At 39.6% G+C, this 18,648-nt stretch overlaps 2 protein-coding genes across 2 annotated transcripts in view; one reads left to right on the forward strand and one right to left on the reverse strand.

Moving 5' to 3' along the window:
* Positions 1-8,794, forward strand: part of Slc18a2 (solute carrier family 18 member A2) — a 34,140-nt gene extending 25,346 nt beyond the window's left edge. Inside the window, exons 11-13 of the mRNA XM_028773504.1 lie at positions 992-1,111; positions 1,245-1,378; positions 8,438-8,794. Of these exons, the coding sequence (XP_028629337.1) occupies positions 992-1,111; positions 1,245-1,378; positions 8,438-8,542 (359 nt within the window). The 3' untranslated portion in view covers positions 8,543-8,794. The remainder of the gene's footprint in view (positions 1-991; positions 1,112-1,244; positions 1,379-8,437) is intronic.
* A 1,921-nt stretch (positions 8,795-10,715) lies between these two features.
* Positions 10,716-18,648, reverse strand: part of Pdzd8 (PDZ domain containing 8) — a 58,913-nt gene continuing 50,980 nt past the window's right edge. Inside the window, exon 5 of the mRNA XM_028775116.1 lies at positions 10,716-16,413. Within this exon, the coding sequence (XP_028630949.1) occupies positions 14,213-16,413 (2,201 nt within the window). The 3' untranslated portion in view covers positions 10,716-14,212. The remainder of the gene's footprint in view (positions 16,414-18,648) is intronic.

The following is an 18,648-nucleotide window of genomic DNA, read 5'->3' on the forward strand; positions in this document are numbered from 1 at the left end:
AGAGAGAGAGACAGAGAGAGACAGAGAGAGACAGAGACAGAGAGAGAGACAGAGAGACAGAGAGAGACAGAGAGAGAGACAGAGAGAGACAGAGAGAGAGAGACAGAGAGAGACAGAGAGAGAGAGACAGAGAGACAGAGAGAGAGAGAGAGAGAGAGAGAGAGAATTCTCTTATTCACCTGTTGCTGTGTGCCAACAGGCATCTGTTTACTATGTTCAGTCACCAAAACCACTTTCAAATCCCCCCATCTCGATAGGGGAAAACAGTGCTCGGGCACGACCATGTTCATTCAATTGTACCCAGAATTCTGAACACATGTGCTCTTTCTGGTCCTTGTCCTTCCCTAGCCCAGAGACCTCAGCTTATCATACTGGTCTTAGTTGTCAGTTTAGCTAACTAACGAGCCATTCTCTTCAGGTTTCAATTTTCCAAGCAGGAATAGACATGCCCACCCTTCTTTGAATTCTAATACTCTGGCCCTCTTGGGCACTTTTCTGTGTGGTAACTTTCATGGTCTACGGCCCGGTGTCGGGGTGCATGGGAAAGAGGTTAGCTGAGATGTATGTGTGCTAAGTGACAAGGGAAAAGCAATCAGGTAAATAGTGGATCAAGAAGGCATCAGCTAGTAGGCCAGGTTCCAGTGGCCTGTAATCTAGTAGATCTGAAGAGTGGTAAGTCAGTTGCCAGAAGACTGGGTACCATCTTGTTCTCTTACCCCGAAGATGGCCCATTACAAGAGATGACAAGGTGAGGCCTTCAAGGTGTCCTTCAAATGGTGGCCTAACAATGACTCAGAGTCCTGAATTCCAGTCCTGTTTGAACCCTTCTGCTGACTATTCACAATGGAAGGTTTGCTGTCGGTAGTCTTGTCATGAAAGAGCATGTGACAAGGACAGAGGGAAAGACCTGGCAACGTACTGCGTTTAGGACACAGTCGTTGACATCTAGCCTGCTTCTGGTTCATACTACTTTTCCATTGACTATTCACAGGAATGGTGGACTCCTCCATGATGCCTATCATGGGCTACCTGGTTGACCTGCGCCATGTGTCTGTCTATGGGAGTGTATATGCCATTGCAGATGTGGCCTTTTGTATGGGGTATGCTATCGGTAAGAAGCCTGGCTTTCAAGAAAACCTTTACCTTAATTCAGTACAGATAAAACCTCCTAGAAATACAGAAGTCTTTACATTTTCTAAGGATAAGATGTTTGGAGAAAGGGCTGACTTTCTGTTTCCCCAAAGGTCCCTCTGCTGGCGGTGCCATCGCGAAGGCCATTGGCTTTCCTTGGCTCATGACGATTATTGGGATAATTGATATTGCTTTCGCTCCACTCTGCTTTTTTCTTCGAAGTCCACCTGCTAAGGAAGAAAAAATGGTAAGAGAGCCTCTATTTTTTTTTATCATTTCTGTATGGCCATCTGGACAGTTTCTGCATAGTTCAATCCTAAAATAATTTCTGCTCTTCAATAGAAACCTGCAAACAGAAGCAGCAATATTTCCTTTTTAGTCACTAACACAAGACAGTGACTTCTTTTATTATTGTTACTTACATAGCCATTTCTTTCAAGCCTCATGTTCATAAATTTGAAGAACAAAATTATTCTTGTACATAGATTGTATAGATCTTGTCAATCAAAGAGAACCCTGGAATAATTCAACCTAGTTGTCTATGATTCTGGAAAGTCGTCCTGACTCCCAGGATATGGTGCCAGTTACTTCTATCCTTACATCGTTCAGTGATAGTTGCTGTCTTGGTCCTACAAACATAAGATTCTGAAAATACTTTTAAGAGTAGTTATAAAAGATCCTATTTACACCCTGGGGCACACATGTGAGCAAATGAAACTATTTTCATGACTAGAAGCACAGCCACAAGCAAGTTATAAAGAATACAGTATTTCGTTTTGAATGAGTTCAAATTGTTGGCTCTAAATTTGAAGCGAGAGCTGTATGAGTCTTGTGCCCTTTGTGAGGTGTTTACCTTACTCAACAAAAGAGCTCACTGCTGCTGCTCATAGTCTGTCCTGGAAGCCCCAGACTAAAAGATCAGATGCTGATATTGTTCAGCTGAAAGGAGACAGTCTGGACTAAGGATAAAGGAGAGCCCAACGGGACGTGGTAGTCTTGTGTTCAGGGACAGATCTAAGAGTGTCTTTGCTATGTTCTTTTGGAGTAGATCAGAAGTGATTTCTGTAAGGCTTTCCCTCTTCTGATAATGTGGATTGTGTGTGCCAGGCAAAGCACTCTACTATTGAGTTTCATTTCATGCCTTCTCTTTACCTTTAAAAATGTTTTATTTTGAAACAAGTTCTCACTAAGTTGCCCAGGTTTGCCTTGAATTTACTCTGTAAGAGACCAGACAGGCCTTGAAGTTAGGATCTTCCTCCTTCAGCCACTGAAGCAGATGGCATTATGGGCTTCACAAACTCAGCACAATGGTGCTTTCTGACATCAAACAGGTCTTAATACTTTATCATTTCTTGAACTACTCTTTGAAGGTTTTCCCTTAAAGTGAATTTAAAGACAGAACCAAAATTTAGATCTTACAACTTATGTTTGTCTGAGGCATTTTACATTTATCTATCCATTTATGGTAATTTAGAAACACATTGATCTCTGGTCACTGGCTTTGTGCCCTGAACTATACAGGATAATGGCTAGAGACTTGAGAGTTTCTCATGGCTGAGCTCCTAAGAAAGGAGGCAGGTGCCTTGGAGGTCCTTGGGTGGAAGCACCGCACCTTCCTTCTCTGATTTCCTGCTTCAGCCTGGTTGTGTGCATCACTGCCGCACTACTGTTTGGCTTGACCTGAGCTCATATCCTTCAGAGGCATATAGAAGATTCTCAGCACAGTACTCGAAAGCTGTCCTTCTGTGGCCATGTTATCAATAATTTGATTAAGGCTGAATTAAGGTTATTCCCAAACCTTTTTGACCAAAGAAATTGAATTACCGGTAAATGTTTCTGTCACCCAGGAGACCATTATAGACTCTTAGGGATGGTGAGAGGCCTGGCATGGGCCTGGGGGGCAGTTATATTGGCTATATTGGACTATGCAATTCTCAGTTTTCTCCATTGCACTAGGAAGTGATAACACTTCACAGGAGTACTGTGAGAGTTAAAAGAGAGTCTAAGCAGTAACCCAGTAAATGAGCTAGTCACCCACACATCCTTCCTGCTTTTATCTAAAGTACTGGACTATCCTATCTACCCAGTAGCCCCTAAGCATCTTCACTCTTTAAGGTAAGAGATTCCTTTTGCTAACAAGACTCTGCTGGGTGGGTATTGCTCTCCAAGACAACAGATGTTAGTGGCTGTTGTGTTATCTATCTGCTGGGTGGCAGCACCGAGTAGTAGAGAAATGGTGGAGGTAGGGGCTGTCTAGTCAGCTGCCACAGTGTTTTGAAAAATGATGGTAGAAAACCAGTCTTTTTTTCTTCATGTAAGCCACTGCTTTAGTTCATTAAAAAAACAAAAATAAAAACAAAAAGAAAAAGATGAAGGAGGTGGAAGAAACAACCCTGGAAGGCAAAGAATGACAGGTTTCCAGAAAGTCGCTTCACTATAAAATGTCATAATCCTAAAACAGTGTCCGCTGAGATAAATTAGTAAATCTTGAGATGTGCATTTCTCTGCCTATAATTTCTCTGCCCATACTAGAGAAATGCCATTTAACTGGCACATTGGTGACATTCGAGGTAGCGCCCAACAGCTGATGCCTGTTTACTGTGCAAGCAGAGCAGAGATGTGGGTGGAAGCCAATAGCCTCTAATCATAAAGGTGCACATGGCAGGGTGTGTGCCATAAGGAAGAATTAGCACACACGTGAGAGGCCCCAGAAGAACACGGAAGTGCTGAGGTGGAGCCTTCATTAGCCACCATATGTAGGAGACATGAGGGGCAGCAAAAATATTCCTTCATTAAGTCATTCCTGGTGACAGGGTCCTCACCCTGCTGCTGTGTGAAGGAGGGTAGCCTATCTTTTCTGGATTGTAAGTCACAGCTGGCTGTGAACTGCTTGCGAGCAAACACTACAGCTTTTCTTCCAGTCGGATTTCTTTTTAAAATGTTACTGATGAAGGCAAAGAAAGCTTAGTGAAAGGCATATCGACGCTGCCATTTGAGGAACACTGGTCCTTAAGACACAGTACCCTTGCCTCTTAAAACAGCCAGGTGAGGACAGAAGAATTCTAAGATAGGTTTTGATTTTTTAAAGGTTTAAATAATATTTTTTTTAAAGCTACATGACTTTTGGTCTTATTCTTTGAGTTTCTATTGCCAAGGCAAGAAAGGAGGTGATCTGTGGATAGCAGACTCCTGTAAGTACCGCTATATAAAGTCCATCTAGCTTAGACCCCAGTTCAGTGATGAAATAGTTCAATAGAAAAAAGTACTTGCCACAAGAGGAGCCACGTTCAGAACCCCAGCACCCATGTAAACATCAAGCAGGTGTGGTGGTCGACCTATAATCTCAGCAAGGAAGGAAGAGACAAAGGATTCCTGGAGTAAGCTGGCTGGCTATACTAGCCAAATTGGCAAGCTCTGGGTTCAAGTGAGAGATCCTTCCTCAATATATAAAGTATTAGTCAACCTCTGGCCTGTACATGTACACACACATATATGTATACACACACACACATTCATATACATGTGCATGTACACCACTTCGTCACACATAAAATACATTTTAAAAGGACTCATATTCTTGGGTGCTGTGGGCTGGGTAAAGATGGAGAAGCTAGTGACAGATGAGAATATACTTGAGGTGTACATTAATAATCTACTTGGAGACACTTGTCTCTTTTCTGGGCATTTACATAGTGGATTGACGTTTTTGATATTTTTTCTTCTAGTTATGTTAAAAAAAGGACTGAGAGTTTCTACTAGGATGTATGTCTTCTCACATCTGAGATTGTTGAGCCTACTTTCTATGTGCATTTACTGTCTCACCAACTCAGCACTGATTTATTTATTTATTTTTCACTGCATTTGATTTTTTTTTTACTACCCTGGAGACCCCAGCTTTGCTCTGTGTACAGTGATGTGAGCTAGAAATTTAGCAGGGGACTGGCTGTGACTTTGGTGCCAGTCCCTCCTCTTTCCAGTTCTGTACTACAGCTATATGTAGAATGCTAGCATAAATTTCCTGCCTGCTTCATGAGCCATTGGGTATTTGTCTTTCATGCACTTGCCTTACCTGCTCAGTGCTGTGTGCCTCTCTTTTCATGACACACCATCTGACTTACTTAACCATTTATAACTTTATTATTTAAGTAAAACCACCACCTAGTAATGTTTTGGGGAGAGATATAAAGCTAGGTTGTAGAAGCCATGGAACTATATTCATGGGAGAAAGGTACTTGAAACACATAGGCTATCAACTGTATTTAAGAATTCTGATCAATTATGTCTTCACGATAGAGATAATCAGTAGAAATTAACTCTGTAATGCATGGTTCTACGAGCGCTTGTAAAAAAATAGTGTGCTTGTTCAGTTGCTCATACATGTAGGGACAACATTCAGTGTTGCTCTTCACGGGCTATCCATCTTGAGTCTCCTGCTGGCCTAGAGCTCAACAAGTTGGCAAATCTGGCTGGCCAGCAAGCCTGAATCTGTTTCACCTCTCCAGTGCAGGGATAATAAGTGTATACCACCACACCTGAGTTTTTAAAATGTGGTTTCTAGGGATTAAATTCAAGTCCTCATGCTTGCAAGACAAACATTTTCTTTAACCAATATGCTATCTCCCTAATCCCAGTGTAGCTTTTAAAGACAGGGTCTTACTGTGTAGATCAGATGGGCCTCAAACTCTTGAGATGTATCTGTCTCTCCCTCCTGAGTGATGAAATGAAAGGTATGCACTATCATGCCCAACAACTCTCAGAACAGTTTTTTATTGAGTCCACATTCTATGTCCAGTCCAGCAGTTAAGATTAGCTATAGAAGCGTAATGGTGGAAGAATGGAGAGATGAAGGTGGTTGTGAATAAGGCAATGACCACTCCTCAATGTAGCCTTGCTGCCTGTGGGCCAAGTACAGGTCAAAGCTCATGTCTGCTCCTGGCTTTGGTGGTGCTTTCCAACTTCTGTCTCCATTGCCTCCTAATATGAACTCTGGTAGCTGTGTTTAGTGTATTTTGCTGACTGTTCTCCATAATCTATGATTTGCTTAGTCAAATCTGTCTTCTTCAAACCTTTCCATCTTTCAGGGTTCACTTAAGCTCTCATTTCATCTGCAGGCTTTTGCTAACCCTTAACCTCAACTGAGTCTCCCACCTGTGGCCCTGGGGGACATGACCATACCTTTGGAGTCAAAACTTGCTGGTATAGGGACTTTCAGGATAAGATCATATACATAGCAAGTGCCCAAGAAATCCATGTCAGCTGAAGGCTGCTATAGTCTTATGTAATGTATTGCAACTAAGGCATTATTTCTGGAAGTTGTTGATAGCACTGTCACTGTGAAGATAGGGACCTGAGGTTTCATTTTTAACCTGCTCTACTCTACTCCTTAGCCCATCTCCCCGGTGTTCTCTGGACACATTTCCTTAAGAATCACTAATCTGGGGAGATTACCTTTAGCAACCAATGGCTAAATCTTTGTGTAACACAGGGAGAATGGCTCAAGTGTATAATCTGTTGCCTCAACTATTTTAATAATCAGACCCTTTAAGTACAACTATCAATTCACTCAGTAAGCAGCATAATTGGAACGGGAGTTCAAAGCTGGCAGTTTGAGATGATAGCCTGACTTGGGCCACAGAGTCCTTATCTTGTGTCACACAGGAGATCATTTGAGAATCTCTTGGAAAATGATAAAAAGGGTTGAGCACAGAGGAGTCTTATCACATCTGGAGGACAAGAGTTGAGAATAACTAGCAGACATCAAGACAGACTGCCACAGGCAGTACCAGAACATTTTAACTGCTCAGATTTGCAGACTGCACAGAAAGAAAGAAAAAAGTCTTGCTGGGAATGGTTCCTATGGAGGAAAACTGCCCAGACATACCTGATTCATTTGGCTTACACATGCCTTCCACTGCACTTCTCTAGCTACTATGGGATGTACAAAAAATGTGGTCTGTCCTGAGACTGCCTGGGCTTCTTCCTTTGCACGAAGGCTGCACTGCTGCTCTCTGTACTTGTCAGTTTTGGCTCTGTAGACTCAACCAATATGAATCCAAACAACCAAAAACAATGATCTGTACTAATTTGGACAGTTCTTTATCACCCCCAGCTACATTATGTTCAGTATTGTAAGTGATCTAAAGCTGATATGAAATCTACATGGATATTTATATTCTATGCAAATAGACTATTCTACATAAAAGACTTAACCATTTGCAGATTTCGATGGTCAGAGTATATATCCCTTGGTCAAGTTAGTTTTCTTTTTAAATTTTTATTTCCCTTCACATATGTCTGTGTTAGATTGTCAGGTTCCTTAGAACTGGAGTTACGGACAGTTGTGAGCTGCTATGTGGATATTGGGAACTGAACCTGAGTCCTTTGGAAGGGAAGCCAAAGCTCTTAACCACATAGCCAGGTCCCTAGCTCTCCTTGATCAAGTTCTTTAAACCTTTCTACCCATTCTTTCAACTTCCCATCTAGACTCACTATGAAAGCTAAAGCTTTAGTCTGTCTACTTGTAGTCATGTTCCTGACGGGATGTCAGCTGTATTATTAGATGACTGGTTGGCTAGGAACTGTCAGTAGGAACGATTGCAAGTACTTCTTGTTAAGGATGCTTTGAAAGCATCATTTTGCCCTTTTGTAGTACACTTAGTTTTTGGCTTAATTTTCAGAAATAGAAGAGGGCAGAGGAACTTTATGCATACATCTGTGCTAAAGTAGGATCTAAAGAGAGATGTCTGACCACCACATTTGTGAACAAACTGGGATGTTTGACCTGAGAAACTAAGAGGCCATGGCAGAATGTGGTCTTAACATATTATAAAACAGTCTGTGTAGATGGCTATCACCAGAGCAAGGTCCATGACTGAAACTAGTGGAGAGGATTCCAATTCAGACGTCCCTATACTTCCAACAAGAGGTCCCTTTAAACATCTTCATGAGGTTCCCTGTTGTGGCAGTCTATAAAGTGGAAGTTGGATGTATTGAGGTCCATAGCTCCACTCCATACAAAATTCTCAGGTTAACTTTTCTAAAACCTAACCTACCTTTGAATCACAAAACTCAAACTCCATCTCCAACAGGTACAATGAAAACATCCTAGATGTTTTACTTCTTGCCTATTACCTGAAACTTCTCACTGCATGGAGAATGACAGACCTTCAAGGTCAAGACATGGAGATTAATTCGAATAACTGTTTTTAATAATTATACAGTTTTTGGAATAGTAATCCTTAACAACAGGTTAAAACCTTCTTATCTTTGTAAAACAAGAAGTTAATGTACTTGCATTTTGTTTCAGGCTATCCTCATGGACCACAACTGCCCCATTAAAACAAAGATGTACACTCAGAATAATGTCCAGTCATATCCCATCGGCGATGATGAAGAATCTGAAAGTGACTGAGGCCCTCTAACGTTGCCAAATGTTTAACTGTGTAGAAGTGTTTCCAGTGAGATGACTCATGCAGAACTGTCTTAGTCACACCATCCATTGCTGGCAAAGAGTAAAACAACCAAAGGTGATACTTTCTTTTCCATGGTTATGATTGACTGCCAACAGCCTTATAAAGAAAAAGCAGCTTTTCTAGGGGTTTGCATAAATAGTGTTTAAAACTTTATTTTATGTATTTGATTTTATTAATATTATACAATATATTTTGACGAAATAGATATACTGTAAATGTATAAATATTTGAATCCAAATTAAATATAATTTTTTAACTTACATTCATCAACACTTGGACAAAAAAAAATCTTATATTTTTTTCTGAATACTGAGTAATGAGTGTTTAAAGCACACATTATGAGACTCTCCAACAAAAAAAAACTAGCAGTCTGAGAAACAGAATCATGTAAGACAGCGCATTATGCAGCAACACTGAATGTGTTGTTATTTAACTTGTAACTAATACCAATGTATGAGTTAAGAGCTAGTCATCTTAAGTGCAGAGGACAAGACCTTTTATCAGCCATCTTTCAGACTTATTCATAAACCTTTGCTGGCATTCGTTTTCTATAACCACCCACCTGAAAAGGGATGGTTATAAATGGTTTTCTGTGTCATATCATTGGCAGCAGTCAAAGCCAACAAGGGGTAAAAAGTGAATGTTCTGAAAGCAGAGGAAAGAACCCAAATGCTGCTTTCATATATATATGTACTTGATAGTCTTATTGGGTGAGAATAAAACTTTATGCACTTTAAACAGTCAAGGTTAAATATGTTATGGTTTATCAAATCCTGTTCATGTTCTGGGAAAGGAAACAAGGCTATCAAAGCTGCTGTAATGTGAAAAATTAGACTATTACATCTTTCACCTGCTTGCAGGTCATCCAAGTGTTTTTTTCTAGAGATTTGTTAATTTTGAGTTGCTGTTATTTTTTAGACTCCTAAAAGTTGTTGGTATCAATGTAGAAATGCAAAGACGAAGGAATGAAATTGTTCACATCTAACATGATTATGTTAAGAAGTACAATAGAATGGTCAGGACACCTTCCCTTTCTGAAGCAGAAAAATATATCTACAAATTTGTATGTGTTACTGTATCATCTTGTGTGTTGGGTAGAGTAATTTTTCTAAGCATGAGAACGCTGATATATCTTTTCAGTGTGCCAGCTAATATTATTAGTGAACACTGTAATTGCTTTGTATGAGATTACAATCTTCCGGAATGCAAACACAGTATGGAATATGTCTCAAATAGTAGCAATTCTACAGTTCTGTAATCATAAAAAAAAAAAATCTGTCAGTTTTGTTAAGTTGAATTTGTTTGTGTTGACCTTGGACATTAAGAGAACTTTAGGATAACAACCTCTCAAATCTTATTGACTATTACATTCTTCAGAAAAGTGGCAAATATTTGTTTTATGAAGCTTTCTGTGGGACCTTGGTGATCTGAAGTCTGGTGTGTTTGGGGGGCAATCGGGTCCCTACTCACTACACACCACTGGACAATCACAGGTCTGCAACTCTTGAGTCATGGCTACTCTTATATGGCTTAAAAGGGCAGGGCTTAACCTTCTCCAGGATGCCCTGTGATGTAATGTGACAGAGGGCTTGTAGTTGCCCTTGCCCACAATACCATATATAATAACTGATTCCTGTCATTTCTGCTTTGAGGCTTCAGCTTCAGTAAAAATGACCAGCAAAGGCACGCCTGTTACTGCTCTCCAGGGAAAAGATAAAAGAAAAATTGCAGAACTATTTGGAGAGGAAAGGATAAGTTGTTTGTGAGGGGAAAGACATTTATATGAGTAAAATCTTGGGTACACGAGACTGAAAATAGTGTTTAAAAAAAATACTGTGCATGTACCAGAACAAAGAACTTACAGCTCTCTGAACATTTTTTTATTTTTAAAGTAGAGGTGGCTTTTGTTTGTACTTGGTAATTCAGACACAAAAATCTTAGTGAGGTAGAAATGAATACTCAACTTCCTTTTAACTGCTAAGTGTATCTGTGCTGGTTGCACTTTAGCTAGATTACTTAATAAATCTTCTTGAACACTGTGCCGTGCCTGCCTGTATTCTTTTATAAACCATTTCATCAACATTGTTGCTGGAATAAAATACATAGACACTGTTTTGGCTGTAGATATTTAATTAAAAAGCATTCTCTCTGTTTGCAGGCATCGGGCAAGTCACTCCAGGCTATGGTAAACCATCCTCTCTGGCTTCTCGCTGCTTCCTTTAAATGAAATATAAGATTTACTACACCCTATCAGTGTGGAAAAACAGTGAGTTGCCCTGGACTTTAACTCAAATGAATTGTTCTAATTGCTGTGAACAGATAATTGTCTGATGAAGAGGATGGTAATACCTAGCCACGTGACAGAACAGGCTCTGAAAGACTTACAAATAAGGATCATTTTGAATGTTATACACACGGTAGTTTCCAGGATTAGAGAGGCCTGCTGGTTTACTCAGACCTTAAGGAAAAGTAAGGGATCAAAAAGGATGAAGGGAACCCCCCTTTCCAGCCTTGTTTGCTTTTGGAGGGGAGGGTAAAGAATGCCATCACTTCAATTTAAAAATTAATACTTTTTCTTTTTTAAAACTGAAGCGATTTCAAAACTTTAGGGGACTTAAAAATTTAAACTCTACTGTCTTACTTCCTAGAACCAAACATGTTTAAAAATGTCTTTATAATTTTTTTTAAAGGTAGACTTTACTCTCAAAGTTTTAGGCTGTTCTTAGAATGAGAAAGTACTACATAGTAAGTTCTAGTATTATTAAATGAAGTCTGATGCTAAGAAACACAGTACAGCTTGGCATGGTGGTACATGCCTTTAATCCCCGCACTCCAGAACAGAGGCAGGCACATCTCTATTGAGTTTGAGACCAGACAGACTCTGTCTCAAAAAAGCAACACAATAAATAAAAAAGAAATATAGCATATTATGATTGCAAAATAATACTAAAATGTTATTCATTTTGCCTAACCCAGTCATTCAACTTAACGATGAAGACAGTGTACTTTAAACAGTTTAATTTTTCTTTTCTGAGACAGGTCTCACTATGAATAATAATCTATTTATTACTATATAGCATTAGAAGAAAATCCATATATCTGTTTCAAAAAGTAAGGGAACAACAGTAAAAATCTGAATGCTTTTACATATTTGTTTAGTAAAAGTGGATTGTTAGCTTGTCTGCATGGCCAAATTATACCAGGTAATAATGCCAGAGAAGAACCAATCTCCTGTTTTTAGATGTCATCAAATGAAGATATTCTTATTTTTCGTGGTAGTCTTTATTATTATTTTAGCTATTGATAACATAGCATGGCAGCAAGATTACATGAGTAATGTAATATAACACAGTCTTAAATTGAAGCCTTATACCTTACTATGCTTGAGGGTATTTGGAGTTCCCAACTGCCTCTACTGCTCTCCCAATAGAAAAATATTGCACTACATTAAAGGTATATTTTAATTTACAAACATAATTAGCAGCACTGTTGAGCTTTCCATGATTGTGGTTCTACAGAGATAAATACTTTAAAGCATGAGTAGATTCTTAGAACTAAAGCTTTGCATTATTTCTACAGCTCTTTCAAATGCATCAGTGCAGGAGCATGCTTGGGCACCACTAAAACTTCCATGGTTTGATCCATAAACACACCAGCCACTTACAGCCATACCACCTTCAGGGTAGCAATGGCAAGTTATTGTTTACAAGATGAAACATGGCTATACATTGGGCAGACTGTTTCAAGCGTAAGATGTGGAACACTTTAGCTTCTGTGATTTGTTGTGGAAAGTCCTACTGTGATGTTCTTTTACACTGTGAGCATGCTTAAATAAATAATAAAAGAGTGGGGGTGGGGTGGAGTTACACAGATGTAGCCTTGCTATAAACTTGACAAAGGTAGGTCTGTGCCCCAATATTTCACTTAATAATGGGAGTGAGAGTTAGCTATTAAGTTCAAGACTGGAATAACTTTTCTGTACTTAACAATTTTTTCTCATGTAAGTAACACCTCTTATTTTTACAGCATTTTACTGTTCAAAGTGCCTTTGCAGTTATGTTCCTGTCTTCCTCACAACAGTCCCGTGAGGAAGTGCAAGGACCTTTGGAGCTTCGAAAGCTGTGTGACCCTTTGTGACCCGCCTGTGATTGTACAGCTCACCAAAGAGCTTTGACCTGAAACTCCTCCTGGAGTCTGGGCTACAGACTGGGCCAGTCTTTTTAGTATTATACTATGCATTTGTCTGCAGCAAAGAGCTATCCCATATATTTTAAAATTTAGTTGGTTTATGTGTTATTGTAGTAGTTGCCTGTAAAGGGGGAAAACACTTTTCTATTCTATAGATATAACAAGCTTTGACTTTTAAGATATATCAATAGGGGTCAAGGTCATATATTTCTCTCAGTTGTTTGTTACCAGCATCCACTAGACGGGCCCAATAGCATAGCAAGCCTTCATTTTTAGCGAACTATGCATACTGTCTATTTTTAGTTTTCTTTACAATGAATGAAGATGGTCTGAACTACTTAAGTATTCAGAATGACCAACATTCCTTTAAGGCCACAAGACACCAGATGATGTAGTAAACATAGTCTCTGTAATTGCCCTCCACATCATACAAACAAAGCCAGTTATCAATACAGTCATTTTCAGAATGAGTCCTGTAAGATTTTAAATGTCCTTGCACATGCTTTATTTCCTATGGGAGAACCAAAGATGAAAAATTACCACGAGTGTCCATAACTTCCACTTAAAAGGAAAGCATCAACATTTGGAAGATATTTCAAAATCCTACTGGTTACTGTTCTTCAGTAATGAAATCTTGTTATCCTCTCTACAACATTCTTGACCAACTGGACTTTGTATTTATTCTCTATTCATTGCAACCTCTTCTAGTTAATCACTGTAATTTTACTACACTTCAACTGCATAAAAGTTTTAAAGATATCGCAGAAGCATAAGAAGCAAGCAATATATGTAAAAAAGTTAAACTATATAAGCATAACAGATTAGAGCTGTAGGGTCTGCTTTCATTTACATTTGGCAACAACAAAAGCAAAATAAAATAAAACAAAAATCCCCCCAAGCCCCACATAACAAAAACATCAAGGAAGTACAGCTGACAAACCTCAAAACATAGAAGGAAGAAGACTCAAACCTGTTCCCTCCATGATTATTGTTGTCAATTTAGGCATGCAACAAATTTGCTGTTATAACCGTGATGAAAGTGAAAGAAAATATTTCAGGAATCTGGACAGAATCTTATTTAACACTAATTAAAAAAACAGGAGGAAAGAAAAAATGACAGTGAAACATCACATATACACAAACACAAAGTTAGCTTACATAATTAGAAAAGGTTAAAAATAAATTAATAAAACCCAATTCCCAGTATAAATCCAAAAAACCCATAGCTATAAGCACAACCCGAAACAACCAATTTGATGAGCTGGTCATGTTTCTGCAGGAAACTATCTTTTCTTTTTCATACAAGCAAGTAACTATAGAAGCAGGCCAAAGTGCACCGTGAGAGACCCGAACGTGGCTGTACCCGTGGCACATCGGATACATCTTGTCCCAACCATGTAAAAGTTGAAATAGCTTGTTGGTTACACCGACTCAGACGGGCCGAACAAGTCATCGGAGATGTTGCTGAATGGCTGAGAGTCTATCAACTGGCTTATCTCACTATCGAGGTCTTCTTCTGTGTCATCTGTGTACTTGCTCATCTTTTTCGAGTGCTGGTCTAAAGACAGGTTTTCTAAGGTTTCAATATCTTCAATGCCTGCTCTGTAGTGGATCATCAGAAGTGTCAGAGCTTGTAGTCTTTCTCCTGATTTAGCCAAAGCAGCAGAAAGAACTGATTTTTTCCTTGTATCATTTGTTTCTTTTTCTTCTCTAACAAGGGAATTATTGTGTTCCAACTCCTGATCAATTTCATTCTGTAGCTTATCCAACATGAACTCTAGCTTCTGGATCCTCTCTTCTGTGGGCAAGCCTCTGTACAGATCACGGCCAATTTCTTTAACTGCAATGAAAACACTGTCATCCAGCCCTCCTTCCTTTCTCATTAATTTTATTCCTGCACTATTTCCTCGTTTGGAAGGACTGTTTGAACCACAGACCTCTGTGTCACTGCCCTCATTGTCTGACGTATTGGGAGTGTGTTTTGGTGATGGTTCTACGAGATCTGTTCCTGGTTCAGAAAGGCGAGTTTTCGAGACTTGACGCAAATTTAGTAAACGAGAGCTAGTGTTAATGATGTGCCTCGTCAACCCTGTTGTTTTATTGACTGACTTGTTAGCTTCCATTTCAACACGAGGAGGAAGGCCCAAGAGTGGGTCCTGTCCGTCCAGCCTGAGGTTTTTCAGGGCCCGGTCTAGTCGCCTCTCAGTTGCTCCACAAAGAGGTGTCTCAGCTAGACACTTTTCCTGACATTTTTTATGACAAACATAAGCACAGAACATACATTGGGAAGCAGCTTTTGTCCAAACTTTTTTCTTACAGTAATCACACCAAGTTGGGTTTTGGAACTGAGTATCTTGGAAACTATGTTTATTTTCTGACAAACTCATCTGTCCCACAAAATGCTCCTCTTTAGGGAGTGTAGAAACTTCCTCAACCAAATGGAGTTCTTTTTCTTTCTCTACATTAGGAACTATGTGGTGGTCTGGTTCTCCTTCCTTTAAATACTTGAAATGAATAGTAATGTCACCAAAACAAAATTTGTCATTGAAGCCCTTTTGCATACTCAGATTACGTAGTGCAGTTCTAGTGACCATGGCCTTAGGTGTAGGGGGTTCCAGTCTGAACTTTGAAAGGTATTCCATGTTTGATGTAGCTAGGCATCCTAAAGCCACTTCCTCAAGTTTTAAACTAACATGCCCCAAACAGATGAGACCTCCTAACTTGAAAGGATCCCTGCACCACAGTGCAATGTTCAGGTACCTGTGGCAGGCTTCTATGTCAAACATACAGGATGCTCTGGTTCTTGACCACTTTCCTACCTTATTACGATATAGAACCTCTGATGATTCCCACATCTGATGGTCATCTGAAGTGTCCTTAGTAGGAGCAGAACTTTCTGAAGGAAGATCTTTCACTACTTCCTGCTTTGCTGAAGACTGCTTACCTGCTGCCACATCTTCTCCTTGATCCACACTCTTCATTTGCTTCTCAGCAGGTTTATCTGCAGGAAGAGGAGGGAGCACCACCTTGTCTGGCTTTTCTGAGGCTTCTGGGTCTGCCTGAGCTGAGGTGTCGGTGGGAGGCAGAGGCACTCTCCCCTGTGGTCGTGGGGGCACAGGTGGTTTGAAAGTGGGTCCTTGGGGTTTGGACACTTGTGCTGCTTCTGTGCCCTCTGATGTTTTTAGAGCTGATGGTTTATTTCCTTCTTTGGATGGAAGTTTTTGTGGTGGTGGGTGGATTCCTGAAATTAATTTACGATTTAAAACTGGGGATATAGCGCCAAGGGGTTTAATAGAAAGTGTTGTTGGAGTACGTTTTGGACTGTGACTCAACGGCTGTGTCTCCTCTTTCAATTCTGGTTGTACTCTGACATCACTTGCCAAGTCTTCAAATTCAGAATCTAGGTCTCTATTTTCAGTATCCACTGGCAACCCAGCAGCTTCCTCTTCATAACCTGGCTGGCAGGAGCTTGACAAAAAGTTTTCTTCCAACTGGCCCAGACTGTCTGGCAGCATTGTTCCCTGGTTGCTCTGTCCAACAGGTCTCTGGTAGTACACCAGCACTCGGTCGCCAGCCTGCTTGATGAGCTTTAACACTTGCAGTGTCGATGTGATTTTCACACCTGTTTTAAGATTCAAAAGGTGAAAAATGTAAACTACAGCAATAAAACTCATTACTCAAAACTCATTACTACCTCATGATTATTTAATAAAAAGAAGAGCACTAGGAAGCCTCGAAATATATTTTATTTAAATTTCAAATTAATCATCATATGCATGGTGCAGTGGAAATACTGTTATCTATGTGATACAAAACCCTATGCAGTTTCTAATTTCTAATGGCTTCCTATTTCCTCTTGACATAAACCACTTCATGTCCAGCTGAACTGTGGAAGTGAGCAAGCAGAGTGAGACCTATTTGAACAGGTTTACTAATGGATAAACCACTCTGAATGATGGAAACCTGACATTTTACTGAAGGAAGTTCTTAAGTAAGTCCAGGGCTTGCAAGCAAATGATTTGAATTTAGAAACCAATGTCAGGCCTTTTCACAGATGCTGTTTATTAGCCAAAAATGATCAACTGTTTTAAGAATGAAATGTATAAGAGGTAAGTTGCTATAAAGTTACAAGTTGATTACAATACACATTGTCTTGTCCTGACTATAAATCAACTTGCTACCTCTTAACACAATCCTGGAGACAGCTGACTTCCTTGTTCCCTTGTTGGGTGTCAATCCCAACTCAAGAGTTCTGTTCCTTTGGTCTTTGATGTTCTGATCTTCCTCCTGACCACTGGTCTTTAACTTTAGTCACAAATACCTTTAACTATCTCTCATCAGACCTTTGCAGCTTTGATGCCCACGTAGTCACATTTTTCAGTTTCAGCTCAAAACATCAGTGGAATTCTGAGTTTCCTCACAGAGATCTCCCTGACTCATGTGACTTAATAATTTCTACTGCTTCTGTCTAAGAGTACTATGTCCCAGGAGCACTGTAGCATGACATGCATAGATAAAGCATCATCTACTAAGCTCTAGTACATGGGCAAAAGCCTCACCCAATCCACCTCTTATTTGTGCTTTGGGGAACTTGCCTTCATCTCAGGTGCTCTGGAGGTGGTCACTACACTAGCATTCACTGGAATCTGGATTTTTCTTTCAGAATATTTCAAACATGCTCAGAGATTTAGAAAACAGTAAAAACTCTATTATTGAAATGAAATATATTTTGCCAATCTTTTTTCTGCTACTACCAATCTCCTATTACTAAAACTTTTGTAAATGCAAATGAACTACAACTATAATTTATTTAAGAAGTACCTATGAACATAGGGCAAATATACTGTAGGACTTGAATTTGTGTCCCAGAGTTGGGACAAGGGATATATTTATTTATATAGGAGGGGCACTAGGAAACAAAGTTTTCTGTAGTGCTGAGAAGACAGCTTCAGCAGTTAGAAGCACTGCTTCTCTTTCAGAGGATCGGATTCTAATCCTAGCATCCACATGGTGGCTCATAATCCTATGTACTTCCTGTCTCAGGAAAGGTTACTTCTTCTGGCCTCTGTAGATAGACACTGCATGTGTAAGCTGGGCAGTGGTGGCACACGCCTTTAATCCCAGCACTTGGGAGGCAGAGGCAGAAGGATTTCTGAGTTCGAGGCCAGCCTGGTCTACAGAGTGAGTTCCAGGACAGCCAGGGCTACACAGAGGAACCCTGTCTGGGGGGGGAAAAAAAAACAAAAAAACAACAGACACTGTATGCATGTGGTGCATATACACTCATGGAAATAAAATAAGCATATCCATTAAATAATTAAAGTTTTTCTAATATATTTGAAACTTTTAACAACAAATGTGTACAAGATCTAAAGTTTTAATCAATAAACCTTGTTAGTACTTTTATAAACATCGGATATCTTGAAAAGGTTAACATTTGCTTTTTTTCTCTGTAAAGATTTGTATGATTTAGACTTTTATTTATTTTGGGTAATAGGTATTTGCTACTTGTGTAATTGAAAAAAACTTAAAGGCATATTTAAAAGTTAATAATAATAAAATAACCTGTAGGTAAGACCAAAACAGGATATGTACTAATGCAAAAACATTGATATCGAACCATGGTTTTGGGTGAAGGAGACAAACTTTCTATGTTTATATACAAAGGTGTGTAATGGATGAGGTTTACTTTAAGTCCTCCTCTGTGTCTATGAACCAGGAAAACTAGCATGATCTGGGGAGCTTGTTAGAAATGCAGGTTCTTGCCTGGGGGTGGCGGCCTACAGAGTGTATTGCAAGATAGCTAGGGCTACACAGAAAAACCCTGCCTCAATAAAACCATAAAGGAAAGAGAGGG

This window comes from Grammomys surdaster, unplaced genomic scaffold (assembly GCF_004785775.1).
Source record: "Grammomys surdaster isolate TR1022 unplaced genomic scaffold, NIH_TR_1.0 66, whole genome shotgun sequence".
NCBI classification, from domain to species: Eukaryota; Metazoa; Chordata; class Mammalia; order Rodentia; family Muridae; genus Grammomys; species Grammomys surdaster.